The 18,738-nt window shown below is 46.6% G+C and overlaps 1 protein-coding gene and 1 long non-coding RNA gene across 23 annotated transcripts in view; both read right to left on the bottom strand.

Moving 5' to 3' along the window:
- Positions 1 to 12,074, bottom strand: part of KMT2C (lysine methyltransferase 2C) — a 222,825-nt gene extending 210,751 nt beyond the window's left edge. For all 21 annotated transcript variants that reach the window (XM_088799766.1, XM_088799771.1, XM_088799770.1 and 18 more), the window contains exon 1: positions 11,914 to 12,074. In XM_088799766.1, coding sequence (XP_088655892.1) covers positions 11,914 to 12,074 — 161 coding nt within the window. The remainder of the gene's footprint in view (positions 1 to 11,913) is intronic.
- A 5,303-nt stretch (positions 12,075 to 17,377) lies between these two features.
- Positions 17,378 to 18,738, bottom strand: part of LOC148757356 (uncharacterized) — a 95,893-nt gene continuing 94,532 nt past the window's right edge. For both annotated transcript variants that reach the window (XR_016021877.1, XR_016021878.1), the window contains exon 6: positions 17,378 to 18,718. This is a non-coding gene — a long non-coding RNA (uncharacterized LOC148757356). The remainder of the gene's footprint in view (positions 18,719 to 18,738) is intronic.

The raw sequence follows: 18,738 nt of genomic DNA, 5'->3' as shown, positions 1-18,738 counted from the left end.
CCTGGATTCAACTCCTGAGTCAATCCCGTGCCAACTAAATGATCTTCCTGACACTTACTTAGCTCCTTCACCTGTAAAACTGGAACTAATAATTCCCCTGCCTGTGACTGTTATATATCAAATGAGATCACCCTGGTCACCTGAGAAGTGTCCGCCCCAGGATGGCCATGTACTAGTCCCACGACCCCCATTCTTTCAGTCAACTTTAATTCTTTAGCACCCAACGCACATGTTTTCTTTTTTCAATTCCCTTGCCTTAACTTCTTCCTTCTCTAAGCTTCCTCAGTACTTTGAAAAGCCCCCATGGTAGGGTTTCTTTGTTTTGCATTACACTTTGCACTGAATTGGTAGAAATCGAGGGTCAAGACTGTGTCTTATTTTGGTTTCTCAGGTAAACAGTGCACAGTAGATTCTCAGTAACAACTTCCTCGGGAAATGAGTAGAAAACAAACAGGCAAAGTAACCCGGCTGAAAACACATGCTTTAAGAACTTTGAAAAAAACAGATTTTAAGTCACCTGCAATCTAACATTTCACAGCCATTTAAATATTTGATTCCTTGCCTCCTTCCATGTGCGTGGGAGAAAGAAAGCATGAACTACATACAAGAGAGCAAGAATCAAGAGCCAAAGCCCTATGCCTCCTATATTATTTCTACCTGTGGAAAAAGTTTTTATGTTTAGTAGGAGTAGTAAATACATCCCTTAATATGTTGTGTGTAGTAAACAGTCCACCAGATGGTCACATGCAATTACAGGTAACAAAACACCCTCCAAGGCAAATGTGAGTATTTGGACCACAACAAGCGTCACCCTCTGTGAGGTTTGTTAGTCTCTTCACCAAATATTTCCAGTTGTCACTCCAGAAATAGGATGGGATTTCACTTCCCTGCCCCTTGGAAGTTTAGGTGCTGGGCCTTTCTCCGGCCAATCATGTGTCCACAGAACCGACCTCGGCCACTGGAGAGCTTTAGGAGCCAGAGCACAGCCCACCATGTTCTTTTCCTGCTTTCGGAACTGTGGACGGACAGACAGGTCTTCCTCAGCCTGGGTGTGGATGAGGCAAAGCTCCCAAGCCAGCCCAGGATAAAAGGGGTAGCATGAGCAAGAAATAAACTTTTGTTTATTTGACTGAAGCCACGAAGAATTGAGGTTCTCTGCTGGCCCAGCATATTCTAGATATGCTGACATACACATAAAAGGAGTTGAGTACATCACCCTCATCTCCAGTTTTTGTTTTTGTTTAAATAAATTTTATTGGGGAACAGTGTGCTTCTCCAGGGCCCATCAGCTCCAAGTCAAGTCGTTGTCCTTCAATCTAGTTGTGGAGGGCGCAGCTCAGCTCCAAGTCCAGTAGCAGTTTTTCAATCTTTAGTTGCAGGGGGCGCAGCCCACCATCCCATGTGGGAATCGGACCAACAACCTTGTCGTTGAGAGCACACACTCTAACCAACTGAGCCATCGGCCACCCCTCTGGAAGCTCAGCGGCAGTTCGTTGTCTTCAATCTAGTTGTGGAGAACGCAGCTCACTGGCCCACGTGGGAATCGAACCAGCGACCCTGTTGTTCAGAGCTCACGCTCTAACCAGCTGAGCCATCCGGCCGCCCCCTCATCTCTAGTTTTGAGAATGTTCTACACCAAGGTGGGACTCAGGCTTATTAACAGTTTTTAAATATGGAATAAATTTTAGGATATTGTTACAAAGAAAAAAAGTCCGAAGGTTAGCAAAATAATCAAATATTTTGAAAAGATTTTAAACACTGAAGTAACTGCACATAAAAAAAGCCTAAGGTACACAAGTAGTGTATTAATGACAGCAAGCTCTTACCCATTTACCCCAAAATAAATACCTGTAATACTTCCTCACCCTGAAGGGACCAAAACCTAAGGACTCTGGGTTCCACAGGGCATTGCCAACAGTCACGGCCCATCGCTGGGGCTGCTCTGCAATACGAAACCCGCCTGCCCTCCCAGCGGCTCCACATCCTCTTCCTCAGCGGCCTGTGGGGATGAACCGGTCGCTCCAGGTGCTGCAGACTGTTCCCTGCTTGTGCAGTGTCCCCCCACCTTGGCAACGCCATCAGGGTCTGCTCTGGGCAGCAATGTGCTCAGCTCAGGGACTACATGCCCAGCCTCCTTTGCAGCCACGTGGAGCCTATGACTGAGCTCCAGCCAATTACACACAAGCTGGCGCACGTGGTGCTTCTCAGGAGGGCGTCTGAAAGGGAGGGACTGTACCCTTAGTCTACGCCTCTTTCTGGGATGTGGACGGACCGGGGCTCCAGTGGCCATCACGGAGTCTGTCAGCAAAGCACATCCTAGAAATATGGGAGCAGTGAGACAAAAGGAGCCCAACCCAAAGACCATGCAGAGCAGTGCCCGCTTCCACGCCACGTCCCAGAGTGACGTGAAAGAAAGCAACGCTCCTATCACGTCACTGTTACCCTGGGGCCTTTCTAGCACAGAAAGACAAACCTACTCCAAGCTCAGGGACAGAACCCAGGTCTTCTGACACAGAGCTGGGCTACTCCAAATACAGATGAGGGCTCTGCACCAGTCAAAAGAGTAAAACCAACCTTGGTGAAGGTTGATAGTTGTAATTATTTTATCTTTCATCACATTTTTTCTAATTATAGTCCAATCCACACTGTGACAACTACATTTTAAAATACCATTTCGATTCCCCAACATAAAAATCCACGTCTATTTCAATATACGTCAGTGAGACGAGGGGCAGAGGGCAGGGAGCAGCAGCACTGAGCTTGCTCAGTGAAAGAGGCTGGAAAACAATGGCACTGGTCATTTGTATCTCCAGTATTTTCTGTTCAGGTCCCTAATTCACAAAACCATCTGCTTCTGGTCTATACTGTTACATAACAACCCACCACCAAAATCGAACAGGTTAAAACAACACCGTTTTATGCAACCTACGCTGGGTCAGCTGCCTGCTTCCTCGGCTAGTCTCACTGTGGTCACTTTCGTCGCTGTATTCAACAGGCAAGTCAAGTAGGGGCTGCACTCCGGGGACGGGACGCGGGCAGAGCTGGGCATCTCTCTTCCCAGGGAGCCTCAGGTGCCTCCCTCTCCACATGCCCTCTCCAGCAGGGGATGACATGGCTTCTGGCCTGGTGACTCAGGGCTCCCAGGTGCGCAAAAGTGAAGTTCCAGGCCTTCTTAAGACTTAGGCCCCAAGCTAACACAGTGTCATTTTTGCTGCATCCTACTGGTGAAAGTGAGTCACAGCGCTACACAGGGAGGTGACTGCACAACAGCATAAAGCCAGTGGGGACAATTCAGTGGGAGTCACCAAAGCCTTCCCCCTTTCTTTATGTACATGTGAACACACTAATGTATAACCGCTGTGTTCTCTCTCGAGGGCTCAGCTGTCTATAAAATGAGGGGTGAGACAAAATATTGTCAGAATTCTCACCTACTTATAAAATTCTTTAACTCTGTACGTTCGTAAGTCTGATACGAGAAGAACTTGGCCACACTAACCAAATGCTTCAACCGTGGCAGAGCAATAACTCAACAATGAGCGCTGTCAGGTGAAGAATACGGTTCCTCTTTAACACGTTTCACATTGTTGTTTTATACGCAACTGGGTCCTCACTCCAAACACACGGTGCATGTCATGAGGAGCCCAAAGATCAGGAAATTGGGAAGTTTCGTGGGTTTTTGCTGTTGTTGTTTCATGGGTTTTTTGTGTGTTTTTTTGCCGAGGCTCCACTAAAAGATGGAATTAAGAACCAAACACACCAACTTCACTATGACCACCAACTATGTTGCTTCTAATGTAAATGAACTACAGTGAGGTGTAAAGATTAAAAGTGACCCAGCATAAAAGACATAAGAAATCATTTTAAAACTACCTAATAACAAAAGTCTCATTTAGGGAGACCTACTCAAAGATCACTATGACGACATTCACAAGTTTAGAAAATGAACAATTTTGAAATGATTTTGTAGTAACATTACTACACATACAGCTTCTAGAGAACTGCTTTGTTTTCATGTTACTCGTAATAAGAAACATTCTATAGAGATTTCTGCTGACCTAGCTTTTCTATCTTTCTTCTTTTTCTCTTTATTAAGGACAGCTGTACAGAAAGGAAATCTTTATTGTCTCCCGCCTCCGCCCACATTAACTACTACATTATTTTATGCCACGGCATTTTTAGAGTGAGTTTAGCATCTCATCACATGTCTGTAACTAACAAGTTCTACGACATCAGGCAAACACTTGATTGGTGATAATTGATGATAGTGGCAATACCAGTAACAGCAAATACGTATTAATAGCATCTCTACTAAACAGCACTGAGTGTGTGCCAGACACTTCTAAATTCTACACACACATACATTCACAACAGTCCTAAACCACGTGTGCTAACATGCTCACTTTTCAGAGGAGGCAACTAAGGCTCAAAAGAGTTAAGTAACTTCCCAAGGTTAAAAGTCAGTAAGTAGTGGAACCAGGATTTCACTTCAGGCAATCTTGGCCCCAGAATCTGTGATGGCCCCAGAACTTGGTTTTCTCATTTGTAAAACAAGACTATGGCTTAAATTACAGTTGACCCTTGAACAACTCGGTTTGAACTGTGCAGGTCCACTTATACAAGGTTTTTTTCCATAAATACTGTAAATGTATTTTCTCTTCCTTTTGATTTTCTTAATAAACTTTCTTTCCTCTAGTTTACTTCATTGCAATAATACAGTATATAATATATATGTGGGGGCGGAGCCCCAGAGAGTAGTTTCCAGGCTCTCGGCCTCACATAGACAGGTGCTGGCTCAGGTAGTAAATGGCCAACTGTGATTGCATGGCCATCAGCTGTGGCTAGTTGGCCGTCAGCTGTAACCAGTGAGCCATTGGCCACAATATAACTGCTGTGGCTACGGAGAGAGAAGGAAGAGAAAGAGAAGAAGGATGGGGCTAGCAAGAAGATGGCGGCTGGGCTGGCAAGCGTGGATGGCGGTTTGCGGACAGTGTGTATCCAGCCTCCAGTGAGAGTATAGTGCCGCCAGAGAGAATAAAGTGGTATGACTCCCCTACCTATGGCTCCGTGGGTGTTCCTTTTTGGCCTCACCATATCCTGCGTTCTTGTGTGGGGAGCGGGAGCAGAGACCCCACAGGATCTCCCGCATGACAAATGGCGCAGCGAGCAGGGTCTCCCGCACGACAATATATAACATGTGATATAGATGTTATAGGTAAGGCTTCCAGTCAACAGTGGGCTATTAGTAAAGTTTTGGGGAAGTCAGAAGTTATACACAGACTTTCGAGTGTGCAAGGGGGGTTGGTGCCCTAACCCCCATGTTGTTCAAGGGTCAACTGTATCATCGGCTTGTTAAAAACTGCATAAATGTACCTATGAAAGTATATACTCCCCAGAAGTATTAATGTTTGTTATGTATCCTTCCAAACCACTTTTTATGCACAAAATAGACAGTCTGAATTTGTGTGCTTTTAACAAAATTGAATTAGTACTAAACGTACTGCTTTGCGACTCTTGGGAAAATGTCCCCCCAGTCAACAATGTATCACAGATACACCTCGCACCTGGGCCCCCACAGATCCATGTCTCTGTCCTGAGGAAAACTACACGGAGCCCGCTGATGGCTCCTGTTGCTGCTGCCAACGCTTCTCGACTGTTCCTCTCGTTTTTTTCCGCGGCCATGAGCACCTCCTCTGCACGCACACGCATACTTGCCCATTTGTACTAGGACTAGCTTCTGATTTCCTTTCTCATTTTGATGGACTTTCTCAGTCCCTTCCCTGCCCCCATCTCCTAAGGGTAAGCAAGCATCCTAATCCTTTTACTATTTTCCACACACTCTCCATATTCTCAGTGATTTCTGGTAAATTACATCTTCAATTGCCTATGCTCGTCTAACTGCTAAACTGTCGTGCTCCATCCCCAGCTCTCCCAGACAGGTCTACCCTCTGGACATTTACGCCACAAACTTCCAAATTCCTCCTCCTCTGCCTGACCCAAACCTGTCTTCCTTCCCGCCCACAGTGCCAACCATCTACCCTCTGGCAGATCGACTCACACCACAACTACTGCAGCAGCCGATTACCTATCTCTGCCTCCAGGTAAGTCCTCTCTTCAATTCAGTACCAGGGTGGTTTTCCTAAAACAGCTATCAGCAAATCACCAAGTACCTACATTCAATTGTACAAAATGCAACACAGAACACAAAGTAACTTAATAACATTCTTGTCCTCAGGAAGACTGCAAATACCTGCTTTTATAACTTTACAAAATAAAGGGAAATAACCTGGGCATGAGGCAGAGGTTGGAGACTCACAGCCCCCGCATAATCCACAGATTAAACCTCGCCCATAAGGTGTAGCCCCCAAAAGTGCTGTAGCTCTTAATTAATTGAAAACACTTAAAAATGAAGAGATTTCACATAAAAACCGAAGCGTTCCAGGCTTTGTTAAAAAAAAACCAGAGTAGAAACAAAGTCCCATCTGGCAACCATCAGCCAGAATTATCTACCAGTGGCACCTATGCAAGGCACCAAAACTCCCAGGATGCTGCGGAGTTCTTACCGTTTTCCCCAAAGGCTTTAAGTGTCAGCTGTCACTCAGGCTCTCCCAAGCTGCAAGCAACTCCTTTAAATTACCTACCTGGCCCCGTAAACAATTTATAACCCCAGGACCATAAAGCCCAAGCTCATTAGCCGACATTCAAGACCATCACAGCTTGGCCCCAACCCCCACGTTCAGCCTCAGTGTTCCAGTCACACGCCAGGAAAACGCCTGTGACACTTCCTTCCCTCCTCAGTGATTGTGCTCACTGCTACCCTCTCCCCAACACCCTCTCACTCTTTTCTCACTCTCCTTGGCTCAAGTCGAGCGATCCTCCAAGGTCCACTTCAACTACTGCCACCTCCGGATCTTTGTGGACCCGTCTTGGCCACTGGTGAACCTTCCTGTAGAGCTGACCGTCCATCTCAGCACATTACACATGCTCTACAAATAACATGTGCCAAATGAGAGATGTGCAAAGTTACAGAAGAGTAACTCTCAGACTTCTTCAGCAATTTCGGCATGTGTGCATCATCCGTAGTTACTGCTATCACAAAATTAACAGCGGAGGCAAAGCAAACAATTGCCCTATCTGCTACATGAGGCTTTTCAGGGAAAGTACAAAAAGCTGTGTCATTCCTGCTTCTCTTAACTTGTGTTCTTTAGTCCTTCAAATTCTACAAATAGAGAGACTAACACTTCAATTACAAACTCAACATTGGTCTACAGTAACCACAAGAAGACATTTATGTGCAGGCCATCTCAAGAGAAAAAAAGGGGAAAGACATCAACCCTATTTCACTCAATAACTTCTGCAATTTATACCACCAAGAAGTTCTGAAAATAGCCACTTTAGCACAAACATGATAGAGAAAATTTTTAAAGAGAGAAGGGATTAATGTACTTGTTGAAATTAAACAATGGGCCAAAACAATAAAGAGAAAAAGGGACACACACACACACAGTGACTGGAAAGTTTATTCTGTATCAGCTAAAAATTACGTTCAGTCCAAACACCTCACAGATTAAAAACTCTCAACGCCCATCAAGGGTATCTAACATCTCCCCAACAGGCATCTCCACTCTCCAGAACCAACAAGGGACCATTTCCATTTTGGAAGGTCAGCGAGGTGCCACGGAAGCCCCTCAGTCCTAACGGTAAGTGGCTGCAGGACACAAGTTGGACAAGCACTGTCTACCCGGGAAACCTGCCTGTGGCCTGGGGAACACCTTGCCGTTTACAGAAAGGGGGAGGGGGCAGGTAAAGGGAAGGGCAGTGTGTCTTGTCACTCTGCAAACTGACTGCAAATCTGGCGGTACAGGTAACAGAGATAACGGCAAAATGTATGCAATCACTTTTCAGAATGGGAAAATAACTGTTGTGATCCTTTTAAATTGACACAGACATCCAAGTTGATTGAGTTTACATGTTAATAACCAATATACTGAATATAACATTGTACAGAGGATGCCAAAAAAGTATACACTTTTAAGAAAAGAATAAACTGTATTAAAATTGTAATCATATATACCGATAACCAAAGATGAACACAAGTCATGTGCATACATTTTTTTGGCAGCCCCAGTATATTTGACTAAAAACATCAGGTTCTCAAAGACTAGAAACAGCATGAATAAGAAACAGGACCAGGGCCGACCACAGGGAGCTTAGGTTAGAGAACCGCCTAACAGCTGAGACGGCTGCCAGGCCTGCATCAGCTTTCCACGTAACTTACAACATTTCAGAGCCCAGTAAGTGCCAGAGAGCAGCAATCACTGAAAATTTCCATTTACCTAATTTCTTGAAAAGTAAAACAATTACTACCATAAAGACTACAAATTGGCATTATCTCAGAGCATGAATAACAGTGACATCTCTCAACTAGAAACGGCTGCTTTATGAAACTGCATATGTATATATAGTATAGGGCCATAGTTTTTGTAAATCACTTATTTCAAGTTCACAGCTATGGAAATGAGGAATTGTGTTGGGGGTGATCTTACAAAGCTGGAACAGCAGCAGTCACAACCAGTTTTTGCTGATCCCCTAGACGACGTCACTGGCTGTGCTTCATTTTTCTACAGCAATAATGCTCACGTAGCCTCGTAACAGTAATTGCCCTCTGGAAAGAAAGTGGTGAGGGGTGTAAAGTTGATTCACAAAGGGTAAAGGACAGCGCCTTGGAAATCCTACCTCCACCACCTTCTGCTTCCGTGCAGCCCCCACCTCCCCCCATCCCTCACAGTACTTTGTTGACTTAAGAAATATGGTAGAATGCTTCCTTGGCTTCCCCGTTTAGTAATGTGAACATATATTCCAAGGAAGAAAAAAACAATCAAAGCTTCAGGAAGACTTTCCTTAACATTAATAGAAAAGTAATTAGACCTCTTGAATGTGTCTACTCGGTGGCAAGAGCTTCTTCACCAATGGTAAGGCCTGTCTGTATCCCAGGCGTGTCTGTATCCCTGATAGATTATGAGCTACTCCACATAACCAAATAATTAGATAGTCCTTTCTGAGGAGAAGTTTTAGACAAATGTAAATTTCACTGTTCCACTTGATATTTGTACTACAGGAAATTCCTATTTATATACTTACTTTTCAAACTCCGCCTCTAAGATTAATAGTTTCAGTCCAAAAGTCTTAATTTTAAGTAGTAAACATAATTTTGAAGTAATAATAGTAATGTAAAATCAGTAACTATATAGCCTAAGCTTCTTTAATTTGACAAAACATAAAAATTATCAAATAGTGTACGAAAATGTTTAATTTACTTACCTAATTAAAAATTCAAACTCAAAGAAAGTGTAATTAGCAATGCATGGTTACCTTTTCTTTAAATCCAAAGACAAATACATAAACCCACTTTTTAAAAACTAGTATCATAATGCATCCATCTTCTCTAGCATAAAACAATCCACTTCATGACCATTTAAATAACACTAACAATTTAGAAAGCTGTACCCTCATTGCATTTCACAAAGATTAATTTTTATTTCTTATATACAAGTAATTTGCAAACAACTTTAGCACTTACAAACCCAATTTACATTTGCCACCTATCAGTTTCACTTTCAGGGTCTTCAGTACCCAACTAAATAAAGGGTCTTTTCTGAATGTATCTTAATACCATGTAGAGCTCCCCTACAGAAAACCTCTGCTTTCATTTCACTTATTAATTTCCATTTACATATTTCTAAAACAACTGGAGATTCCATTCCAACCCCTTCAAAAGACACACCTAATTTTAAAGAATTCACTAAAAAGTTTGGAACCATCAAAGTTACCATTAAATTTATTTTCCTATAAGAAATGCTGTAAGAGTTTTCAAATCTAAGAGAAAACTCTTTTAAGATGCTTTAGAGCTGTTCTAAACATTTTCCGAAGTGCTGATGCTTTTATCCTGTTAGAGATTAGTGTGTTCTGTAGGAATTTTTTGACTTCTCAAAGGGGTACACTTCCCTTCATTCAAAACATGAGAGAGAAAAACAATAAAGTGGCACTACCCCAAATCAACCTTTCTTCTGGTGCACCCAGAAGTCACACTAATACAAATGATGAGCTTATTTCAATTTCAGGGTGGGTGGGGCATGTGTATGGGTGAGGGGCTTGACAACACAGACAGGTGTACTCTTACTGGAGTCAGAATTTAAAAACAAATCTAAACCATATAATATTCCCAAATTAATGTTCAGAAAGAAACCAACAAGTGCTTTCTAAAGAGTGAAAATGGGAAGCAATCAAATAAAAACCCGAATATGGCTTGGTATGTGTTGCTGTAAAGGACACAAAAAGTGGCAAAGAAGTTTAAAGTTACTTAAAACCCCAGCTTTGTTCTCCAAGTTTCAGTTAATATAGGAATAATGATGGCATTTTATACCAGACATTACAATGCAAGTGGAATAATAAATCGTAACTTTGTATCACAAAGAAGCTAATGTAATGACATATATATATATATATATGTACATCCTGTGCTTGTTTCCCTGACGACTTGTCACAGCTACCGTAGGTAAGAGCTGGCATAAAATATGGAGGCAAGTTGAAGGCCCTGAATGAATCATTTTCGTAGTAAAAGGACAGCAAAGCCAAACAGAGCACATCCAGTCAAGGGATTCATGGGGTTTCCACAACCCTGCTGGGCTCTGCCTCAGTTAACGCTATTTTTACTATGTATCACCAAACACAACAATATTACTAAATGAACAACAACAACAAATAACAGTATCCATAGACGTGCAGCTTTCCTCCGCTCCCGTGCACCCTTCCACTACCAGCAGTTCAACAGATGATCGTGTAATGCAATGAGTAAGCAACACACGCCATTCTACAACTTGGAAGACAGTCACAGCTCTTCCCCGGCACCCTCCAGAGCCACAAGGGCTGAGCGACTCACTGGCACCACAACGGGTGTCTTCATTTCCAGGCAAAGTTGCCGTAGAACCATTCTGCAAAAAGCCTCTTCCAGCAAGCGAGAGACCTGAGGTCTACAGCCCTGGTGCATGTTCCAAAGCGACCGAAAGCGATTCCTGACCCAGTGACCGCTCGGACCACCACTTCAATGGAAGTTGGGCACCGCTTCCCTCTGTGTCCCGGGAGTAAACGTGCCGTGCACGGCAGGCCGGTGGGGGAACACGGCGGCCTTTCCCAAACTTCCTGCACGCTGTGCCTTCAGCTGTGCGATCGCAAGGAGTTGTGCGTCTGGGTGCTGGGCAGTGTGCTCCGGGGTGGGGGAGGGGAAGGAAGAAGTCAAATGACTTCCTAATATATCATTAAAGGGGGAAAGCGCAGGTCTGGGAGCAAGAAAACTTAAAGCAGCAACTGGCTGACAAAGAAACCGGCACTCGCTCTCCCGTGGGCGCCCCCGCCCCGCGCGCCCCCCCGCCGGGCAGGAGACCACCTGGCCGCGGCATTTGACAGCTCCGCCGGCGTCCCGGGGCGCGCCGCTTTGTAGTTGACAATAAACTCGTCCGGGCACTGCCAGGTGTGCCTCGGTGTTTGTTTTTTAAATGACCCGGCTAGGCCAACAGGCAGCCACGAGAAATTTCGGCAAAAAGCACCAAGAAAGCTCGACGCGAGGGCCCAAGTAAAAAGTAAAGTGCGGCGTCGGCGCGAGCCGGCGGGGCCCGGCGGGGCGGGGAGAGGTGCGGGGCGCCCGCGGGAGGCCCGCCGGGCGCGGGCGAGGGGCGCGGGGCAGGGGCGCCGGCGGGCGGGCGGGAGGGCGCCCCGGGCCGGGGACGCGCGGCGGGCGGCCGGCCCCACCCCCACCCCGCGGGGGCGGCGGGCGCGGGGGCGGCGGGCCGGGCGCGCGGTGACAGCTCCGGCCGGGCGCCGCGGCTGGCTCCCGGCCTGGCTCCCTCACACTCAACTTACTTCTTTCTGGCTCTCTGGAAAGGGGAAGCGCCATCTTTGCGAGGCCGGCCCCGAGGTCTTTTGTCTGCGGCTGCGGGGCTCGGGGCCGGGGCTCCGGGCTCCTCGGGGGGTGCTGGCGGCGGCTGCGGCTGCTCCGCGCTCTTGTCCTCCTCCGACGACATCCTAGTCACCAGGAAAGACACATGGATCCCGGTCCTCCTCCTGGGGGGCTCCTCCCGCCGCCGCGGCCGCCGCCGCCGCCGCCGCCGCTGCTGCTCGGGTTCCTCCTCCCCGGCTCAGCCTCTCGCATCGCCCGCGGCCCCGGGAGCAGCAGCAGCAGGTACCGGGAGAGGCGGCAACATGGAGCGAGCAGGACACGCACTCACACACATACGCGCGGGCGCGCGCACCTCGGCGCGCAGGGGCCGGGCGGGGGGCGGCGGGCGGGGCGCGGGCGGAGGGAGGGAGGGGCCGGGCCGGCCGGGCGGGGAGGTGCGGGCGGCGGCGGGCGGGGCGCGGGCGGGGGCCGGTGCGGGCGCGGGCGGGGAGCCGCGCGGAGGGCGCCGGCCCGGGTCTCCGCCCGCGCCCCTCCCCCAGGCCGCCCGCGGCGGGAGGAGAAAGGCCGCGGGCCCGGGCGGGGGGGTCGCGCCCCGGCTGCCCCTCCCCCGCGCCGGCCGCGTCAGGCCGGGCGGCGGCGGCGAAGTTTTGACAGCTGCTCCAGTTGTTGTTGTGGGTTCCGGGCTGTGCGAGCGCCGGCCCCTCGGCGCCCGCGCCCGCCCTCCCGGGCAGGGGAGGAGGAAGTTTTGCGGCTGTGCGTGCACCACACACACACACACACAGCACCGTGGCCGTCGCGCGAGGGCCGCGCCGGGGCTCCCCCGGGCGCCCCGCACCACGGGCCCCTCGAACTCGCCGCCGTCTCGCCCACACACGGCCGCCGCGACGCCCCCGCCCCCTCCCCTCCCCCACCCGCCGGCCCGGCCGCCCCCCGCGCGCCGCCGCTGCCACTCACGGGGCTCGCTCCGCGCATGCGCCGCCCGCGGACGCGCCGCCGCCGCTGACCTCACCGCCCCTCCCCCGCCCCCGCTCGCTCCGGCTCTGACGCGGCGGCCCCGCCGCGACTCCGGCTCCGGCTCCGGCTGCGGCTCGGGAGAGCGCCAAGCTGCGGAGGCGGCGGTCCGGGATCGGGGTCCGGGGAATACGCGGAGGAAGCGGGAGGCGGAGGAGGGCCGTGTCCACGCTCCCCACGCGCTGGGTCTCCCGGGGGGCGCTGGCGGGGGGAGGCTCGGACCCGGGTGTGTGTGTGTGTGTGTGTGTGTGTGTGTGTGTGTGTTTGCACAACCGGGTGTGTGTGGACCGAGCCCGGGCGCGCGCGTGCGTCCACCCGAGTGTGTGTGTATGTGTTTGCACAACCGGGTGTGTGTGTGTGGACCGAGCCCGGGCGCGCGCGTGCGCGTGTGTGTCCACCCGTGTGTGAGTGTGTGTGTATGTGTGTGTGTGAGTGCGCGCGTGTGGACCGAGCCCGGGCCGACTTCCCCGCCTCGCGTTCAGGCGTCTTCCGCTTTAATGCCTGTCTGTGGAGGAGGGAGGGAGCGCAACTTCGTTACAATCCCATTCCAGTGACAGTTTCGCTATTGTAACGTCATTTTAAACACGATCCAGAAAGGGCTTCTAAAGCTGTCAGACAAAAAGAACGATGACATTTTCAGGCATGAAACGCTGAAATATATAATAAACCAATAGAAACCCTACAACTTGGTCTTAACGTCCAACGTGTTGGGGTTAAGAGGCGAAATTCGAAGTACTTCCAAGCCACCTTTTTCTTACACTGCGTGAAAATGGTACAAGAAAAATGGGGCTAAAATTAGAAATGTGAAATAGGCGCTTTCTCAGGAGGGGCAGCTACAAATGCGGAATTCTGGGTTTCTTCTAGGAGGGAGGTAACACTTGCACAATATGCTCTTCTCTGCTTTCCTCCCCACTCACTATCGATGAGTATAGCGGAGTGAACACATAGATTTCAGTTGGGAGAAAATATTAAGACCTATCAACCATTTGCAAAAGAATCGGGACACACTGTGATTTCATCAGCATATATTCTAGGCCGGACACACTAGGCACTTTCTGATTATGATTTCTTACCGTCTTCACAGCACGGTTTTGGTATAGGGTAAAAATAATATGCTGGTTTTTCCGGCTGTCGTTCACCTTCCCTTCCTCCCAATAGCCAAACCATAAACTTTGAACTGTGTTTCCTATTTGGGCGAAATATACAGTTTGACTTCCAGAGTCTATTCTGACTAAAAGCATAGTTTTTGGAATGGCTGAAATGAAGACTACACAGTAAGAGAGTCATTTGAATTCCTTCAGGGTTTAATCCCTTCTGGGGTTTTCAAAGTTTACAAAATTTACAGCTACGGGAATTTTGAGCTTGGGGAGAAGCTGGCGTGGTAAATGCAAACTATAAATTAAAAGTGTCTATTATACATAGAAATACAACATAAACGTGACTAATAAATTTATGAAGTATATTTAAAGTTTATTGTTACTCATCCTGTTTCATTTTTCCACACATTAAAAAGTACATCTTCAAAAACTGGATTATTGATCTAAGTGTTTATCTGTGTTCAATGCTGAAATTAGAACAGCCATTTCTAACTGAGTTTCATATACACAAAACTGTATGTCAAGATAATTCAGTCTACTTCTTCAGCACTTGGGAGAATTTAAGTGTCAGTATGTGCAAACTGCAAGTCACTCCTGCTGGAGAGAAGTTTTAAGAGGAAACAACTAGAGACCGAGGACAGAAAAGTGGGTGAAATGGATGGAAGAATATAGAGGTTTGCAGGGTGATGCTTCTGGAAAGATAAAAGCTGATGAAGGTGTAAGCCCAGCCTTAAATCTCCATTCCTTTGGCTGCTGTGAGCAGACAAGTAGGTAGGATCTGTTTGAAGAGGATAGCAGGCTCATGGCAGAACAAATAAAATACAACCCAGGAGGCAGAGGAAGTAGTCAAGAAATACTTATTCAACATAAATAAAGGTTCCCAAAGATTTTTCCTTCTCCATTATCCAAATTACACAGATTTGAGACCACAATGGCAGCAAAATTCCAGAAGGCAGAAGCTGAGGTTCCTCCAAATTATAAAATCAGATAGGCATAAGCATCTGGAAAGACCAAAAAAAAAAAAGGAAAGTCTACTTTCTAATAGGTCCATACGTTAAATAGGCATTTTTTCAATATGGTAGACATGCACCAAACTGTTAACAGCTATCACCTCTGAAGGGTTGGATTACAAGGGACTTTCACTTTCTATATTACATTTCTCTATAATAATCTAATCTTTCAGAGCACATGTAGTATAATCAGAAGTATATATTAAATATTGAAAATGTGGCTGTGGGTGAGGGTTGTTATCTGCAACAAAGAAAAAGCAACCTCTCATAAAACTGTAAGCAAATGAGATTCCCAGAGTCTAGCAAACAAGTGACAGTGTATTTTAAAAAGCACGTATTCTTACTATTCAAAGGCCTATAAATGCATTGATATGGTCTTCATTTAGAATGTCTTTATTGTTTTAATGAATGTAAACATATATGGCTGTCCCATAGATTCACTACTAATTGTCCCTCTCTTTTTGTTTTCCCATAAAGCCTTAAATTCCTCGGGGCTTTTTAGGAGCCAAACTTTCACAGTTGTGGAAAGACCACTGAAAACTTAAATTCTAGATCTTGTAACTTCTGTGTTCATATTTTTACTATCAAAGTTACACTTTAAAAAGTTACAGTAATGGCTATCATTTTTTCTCCTTTATTTTTCAGTAGAAAGAATGTTTTAAAAGAATTTCAGTCACTTAAAATTAGTTCATATTTAGTCCATAGTGCGTTTTTAGCTTTTAAAATTCATATTGCTTTACTAAAGTTATTTCGGTAATGCCTACCATGTATCTGTGTGGCAGACAAAATAATGGAAGACACTGAGAAGAAAATAAACAGAACAATCACCTGCACTAATAATTTGTGGAGAAAAGTCTGAGGCATAAGCAGACCTTGTACCGCACATTTCACATAGATAAGAATCTTGCCCTCCAGGGGTCTGTACTCTAAGCCTGGCACTACCTAACAAGATAAACACAAAAGGGACAAGCAGGCAACTGAAAAATAGACATGGAAAAATGTGCCAATAGGAAGATTAAATATTTACATCCATTGTGTACATGACCATAGTTTTAAAAGAAATGCATCTGGGAGTTTGGGGTGGGAGTTAGCAGACTTGTCTGTTCAGAAGAGGGTGGCACAGAAAACACTCTGCCAGCAAGTGTTGTAAACTAGAAATGAGCTCTCTCTCTCTCTCTCTCTCTCTCACACACACACACACACACACACACACTTTCTTAGATTCCTCTCCTTTACAGGTATACCAGATGATTGTATGAGATTCCCAGGTATGCCACACCAACTACCACAAACCAGGCAGCTTTAAACAACATCAATTTCTTCTCTCGCAAGCAGGTCTGTCAGCCAGACGTCCCAACCCAGGCTCCTGCGTAGGCTCTGAGGGAGAATCTGTTTCATGCCTCCCTCTGCTCCCTGGCTGGTAGGCGTGTCACTCCAATCTTTGCCTGTCATCACATGGCTGTCTTCCCTGTGTCTGTGTCCTCACACAGTGTTCTCTCTGTGTGTGTCTTTTCTTGTAAGGACACCAATCATATGGGATTCAAGATTCACCCTACTCCAGTGTGACCTCGTCTTAATGAATTACATTTGCAGCAAGCACTCTTATTTCCAAATAAGGTCACACTTTGAGTTTTCAGGAAGGATGTGAATGTTGCAGGGACAAAATTCAACCCAACATAACTAGCAAATAGCCTATATCGATGCCTACCGCCCTTAGCAGATCGAAATGTATATTGTTAGAAAATTGCATGTTATAATGGGTTCACTGCATGCAAACTCTTCTTGGCACAAAACTTTGTATTTACATTTAGTTTATCTCTAGTCAATCTATCTAAAGGATAAATAAAATCAAAGTGCATTTAATAATGACCATGTCCACATAGTAAAGCATAAAACTGAGATTTCGCAGCTGCTTGGTTAGTCTGATCTTTGTAAAGGTAGGTCAAAACTTCTCAGTCCAAATGTATTATTTGGGTCCTGTTTTATGAGGCTGACTGTCTTTGAGGGTCAGAGACGCAGATGAGATTGTCACTGTCTCCTGTGCTGTGTAGTCAAACAGGAGAGGATTTCATAAAAGGATTACATAACTTTCCGCTGGGAATGGAACTCACAGTCCCATCGCTCACCCTTCAGGTTGAAACCTAAGTTCCGTGACCTGGCGCTTTAGGTCCAGGCGAGCGCCTGTCATCCTGCAGTCATCTCCTTTCATCCGCGCCCCACTTCCGCCCCGCCCCCCCCCCATGAGCTCCAGCCTCCAGGACAGCTTTTGGTGCACAAGACACTTCACCAGGCTGTCCCAATCCCCCTTCCGTGTTCTCCTGGCCAATTCCCACCTTTGTTTCTTTTCCTCGGCTCTCACTCTAGACTTCACTTCCATCCCAGGGCACCACTCCCCCCTTGGATGGTTTATGTCCCCCTGCGTGCATCTATAACACCTGTGCGTTCCCCCATCACACCTCTCCTGGCCCGTAATGAGCTGCCAGACTAGCGGTCTGTATCCCACCCTAAGACCTGTGGAGACAGACACAGCCGTCTGCCTTACTCACCTTTTATCCCTATTATGCAGCAGCAGCTCAATAAATAGTCACGGAATAAGTGAAATAAAGGAAAATGTATGTTAAGTGTAGGAAAAAGAGCTAAGATGACCCTTTACAGGAGTGTTTGTTTTTTAAAAAAGAAACTGTATCTTTATAAACAATGTATACATGCAAACTTTGCTACTTTGATACATTTTATGTTGGCCGTTACAGTTTCCATTTCTATAAATAAACAGGCAAGTCATCTTTGTGTCTATAACCAACACTTGGTGTGACTTTCTTCTCAGTGGTACTGCCTTTCAGAAGCTTGGGTGTGGAAAACCACACCTGTTTCTCATGCATGGGGTCTCCAAAATCAAAAGAGATCAAAAAACTTGTCCATGGGCCGGCCCGGTGGCTCAGGCGATTAGAGCTCCATGCTCCTAACTCCGAAGGCTCCCGGTTCGATTCCCACATGGGCCAGTGGGCTCTCAACCACAAGGCTGCCAGTTCGACTCCCACAAAGGATGGTGGGCTGCGCCCCTGCAACTAGCAACGGCAACTGGACTTGGCGCTGAGCTGCGCCCTCCACAACTAAGACTGAAAGGACAACTTGAAGCTGAAGGGCACCCTCCACAACTAAGATTGAAAGGACAACAACTTGACTTGGAAAAAAGGCCTGGAAGTACATACTGTTCCCCAATAAAGTCCTGCTCCCCTAAAAAAAAAAAAGACTTGTCCACTGTCTTCAGACAACATAGTATCTGCTTAGAAAAATTTCTCTCAGCCAAGATGATGTTGAGGGGGAAATGAGTACCGAGTAGCACATACAATATGTATCCTACAATCCACTTCTCTAACACTGCGTCAATCTACAACTGCCTGCGTATGACATACCTGTAAAGTAATAGTGATCAGCAAAATGTAAGCAAGGATTGTCTCTGGGCTGGGAGTCCTCATGACATTGACTTGACATTGACTTTCTTTGCACTTTTCAACGTCCACTGTGATTTGTTTTCCTGTTTTTTCTCTCTACCATCTTGTCTGTAGAAATATTAAAACAATGCCCACCATACTATCATGACTCCTGACTGTAACATCAGCTTCAGTGTTCTGTTTTTTTCTTACGGACACCTGCCATTAAACAAGGTAAA

The sequence above is a fragment of the Rhinolophus sinicus genome, chromosome 8, assembly GCF_057876585.1.
Source record: "Rhinolophus sinicus isolate RSI-liver-muscle chromosome 8, RSI-T2T, whole genome shotgun sequence".
Taxonomy (NCBI): Eukaryota; Metazoa; Chordata; class Mammalia; order Chiroptera; family Rhinolophidae; genus Rhinolophus; species Rhinolophus sinicus.
This window is presented reverse-complemented; position numbering and strand designations above follow the sequence as displayed.